Genomic DNA, 2,773 nt, shown 5'->3' on the forward strand with positions numbered 1-2,773 from the left:
GGATAACCTGGGCCAGGATCTGGGATTTATCCCGAAAATCCCCTCTGAGCCAGCGCGGGGAGCCCCGGGAGGGTTCGGGGTGGAACAGCCTCAAACCCCACCCAGCCCCGGCCGGGGCTCCCATTTCCCTGCACTCCCCACCCGGGGACGCTCCCAGGGTGGAAATTCCATCATTCCTGGCTGGAATTCCATCCTTCCCGGCCGGAATCCCGGCTGACCTTGAGGTGCTCGAGCATGGTGCGCTTCTGGGCGAAGAGCAGCGGGCACTGCGGGCAGCGGAAGACGCTGACGCGCTGCGGCAGCAGGTGCTGGTCGAAGTGCGACGAGAGCAGCGGCTTGTGCGTGAACACCGTGTCACACATGGCGCACTTGTAGATCATCCTGGGAAACAGAAACGCCGGGATTCGGCACGGGAAGGGGGAGAAGGGATGGGCAAAGGGATGGGAAAAGAGGGGGGAGGGAAGGGGGGAAGAGGGAGGGGAAAAAGAGGGGGGAAAAAAGAGGGAAAAGGGAGGGGAAAAGTAGGGAAGAGAGAGAGAAAAGGAAGGGGGAAGGGAAAACATAGAAGGAAAAAGGGAAGGAAAAGGAGGGGAAAGGAAGGAAAAAAAGAGAGAAAAAATGGAAAAAACGGAGAAAAAAGGGAGGGGAAAGGGAGAGAGGAAATGAGGGAAAAGGAGGGAAAGGGAGGGAAAAGGAGGGAAAGGGAAGGTGGGGATTGAGCTCATCCCACGCACGGAGGGGGCCCTGCCCACCACGGAATGTCTGAGGCTGCATTCCCAGCTCTCCCAATCCTGGAATCGCTCAGGCTGGAAAAGCCCTCTGGGATCAGCACTCCCAGCACTCCCAAGCACCACATTCCCAGCTTTTCCAGCCAGCTCCACCACCACCACCACCACCCCCCACGCTTGCCATATCAAAGCATTCCCAAAAATCCCATCGCAGCCTCTCTGGGATGAGCCTGAGGCCGTTCCCTCGGATCCTGGGAGCGATCCATGGGAATTCCTTCCCCGGGAATACTCACTTGGACTGCTGGTTGCTGAAGCCCGGGTGCTGCGTGTAGACGTGGGCGTGGGCGCTCGGGGCGGACTTGAAAGCCATGGGGCAGATGGGACATTTATGGAAAACCTCGCAGTGGGAACTCTGGATGTGGGATTTGATGGAGTTGACGCCGCCGAACACCACGGAGCAGCTGGGACACCTGGGGAATTCCAGCAGGGATCAGGATCCAAATCAGTGTTGGATTCTTGGAAAATTCCTATCAGGGACCAGGATCCCAGCAAGTTCTGGGAAAATTCTAACACCGGGATCCAAACAAACTCTGGAGTCTGGGAAAATTCCCAGCAGAAAAACCAGGATCCCAAAAAGGTCTGGGAAAATTCCAGCAGGGATCAGGATCCCACTCCGTTGCCGTTTAGGCTGGAAAAGCTCTCTAGGATCACCAAATCCAACCATTCCCCCAGCACTCCCAAGGCCACATCCAGGGGTTTCCCTTTACAATCCCGGAATCCGGGAATCGTTTGGGCTGGAAAAGCCCTCTGGGATCATTCCCACAGCACTCCCAAGGCCACATCCATGGGACGCTTCCGTGGCCAACGTATCCATTTCCGAACCTTTCCACGGACAACACCTCCAGCAGCGCCTCCCCCGGAATTCCCGGCGCTCCCGGCATTCCCGGCGCTCCGTACCTGTATCCCACCCTGCGGGAGAAGTGCAGGCAGGAGTCCTTGAGGTGCGCCTCGAAGTTGGCCAGCAGGAAGTTGCCGCCGCACTCGGGGCACACGTGGGGCGGGCGGCTGCGGTGCATGCGCTGGTGCGCGCCGAAGCTGCAGCGGTTGGGCAGGATCATGGGGCACGCCGAGCACACCTGCAAAACCGGGATTCGCCCACGGAACGCCGGGAACGCCGGCCCCGAGCGGCCCAGCGGCGCCTCGGGGGGGTTCGGGCTCCGTCCCGCTGATCCCGGCGGGATAACGCGGCTCGGGATGCGCTCGGTCCCTCTTGGACGTGGCCCTGGATCGGCCCAGGAGGCCGCAGCTCCTCCGTGGAAAACTCTCAGGGAAGGCGGGTGGTGGATGGAGGGAGGGATGGGGTGGGATGGGATGGGATGGGATGGGATGGGATGGGATGGGGTGGGATGGGATGGAGCTGGGATGGAGTGGTGTGGGATGGAGCTGGGATGGGGTGGGATGGATCCACGGATGGATGGATGCTCTCACTGCTCTCCCATCCTCTCCCAGCCCCTTCCCACCATCTCCCACCTTCTCCCAGCACCTCCCCGTTCTCCCAGCCCGTTCCCAGCCCTGTCCCGTGCCCTCACCGTGCTGCTGCTGCTGGTGGCCACCCCGACCTGCTGGAAATGCGCCGCCAGCCCGGCCTTGTCCTTGCACTGCTCCTTGCACTCGAGGCACCGGAAGCAGCTGTAGCTGCTCTGCTCCGAGCCCAGCGGCAGCACCGGCAGCTCCTGGGCGCCGTTCCCGGCGTCCTGCGCCACCTTTCCCGCCGGGAACGCCAGCGACACCAGGGGGGTGATGTCGGGCTGGCCGATCATCTGCTCCAGGGCGATGGGCCGCATGACCAGGTGCGAGCACTGCATGACCAGCCCCTTGTCCTTGTGCTCGCGGGCGTGCAGCAGCAGGCTGCACTTGTTGAAGAACACCAGGCGCTTGGCGCAGTGGTTGCAGGTGACCTCGATGCGCATGCTGCGCCGGTCGTAGTGCCGCGCCAGGCTCTTCTCCAGCGCGAAGGCGTCGCCGCACTCCAGGCAGCGGTAGCC

The 2,773-nt window shown here is 62.0% G+C and overlaps 1 protein-coding gene across 1 annotated transcript in view; it reads right to left on the minus strand.

Annotated features, from left to right (window-relative positions):
• Positions 1 to 2,773, minus strand: part of ZNF687 (zinc finger protein 687) — an 8,757-nt gene that overhangs the window by 3,906 nt on the left and 2,078 nt on the right. The window contains exons 3-6 of the mRNA XM_017741572.1: positions 2,318 to 2,773; positions 1,686 to 1,864; positions 1,022 to 1,198; positions 219 to 381 (exon numbers count right to left, since the gene is read on the minus strand). Of these exons, the coding sequence (XP_017597061.1) occupies positions 219 to 381; positions 1,022 to 1,198; positions 1,686 to 1,864; positions 2,318 to 2,773 (975 nt within the window). The remainder of the gene's footprint in view (positions 1 to 218; positions 382 to 1,021; positions 1,199 to 1,685; positions 1,865 to 2,317) is intronic.

Source organism: Corvus brachyrhynchos, unplaced genomic scaffold (assembly GCF_000691975.1).
Source record: "Corvus brachyrhynchos isolate BGI_N302 unplaced genomic scaffold, ASM69197v1 scaffold758, whole genome shotgun sequence".
NCBI classification, from domain to species: Eukaryota; Metazoa; Chordata; class Aves; order Passeriformes; family Corvidae; genus Corvus; species Corvus brachyrhynchos.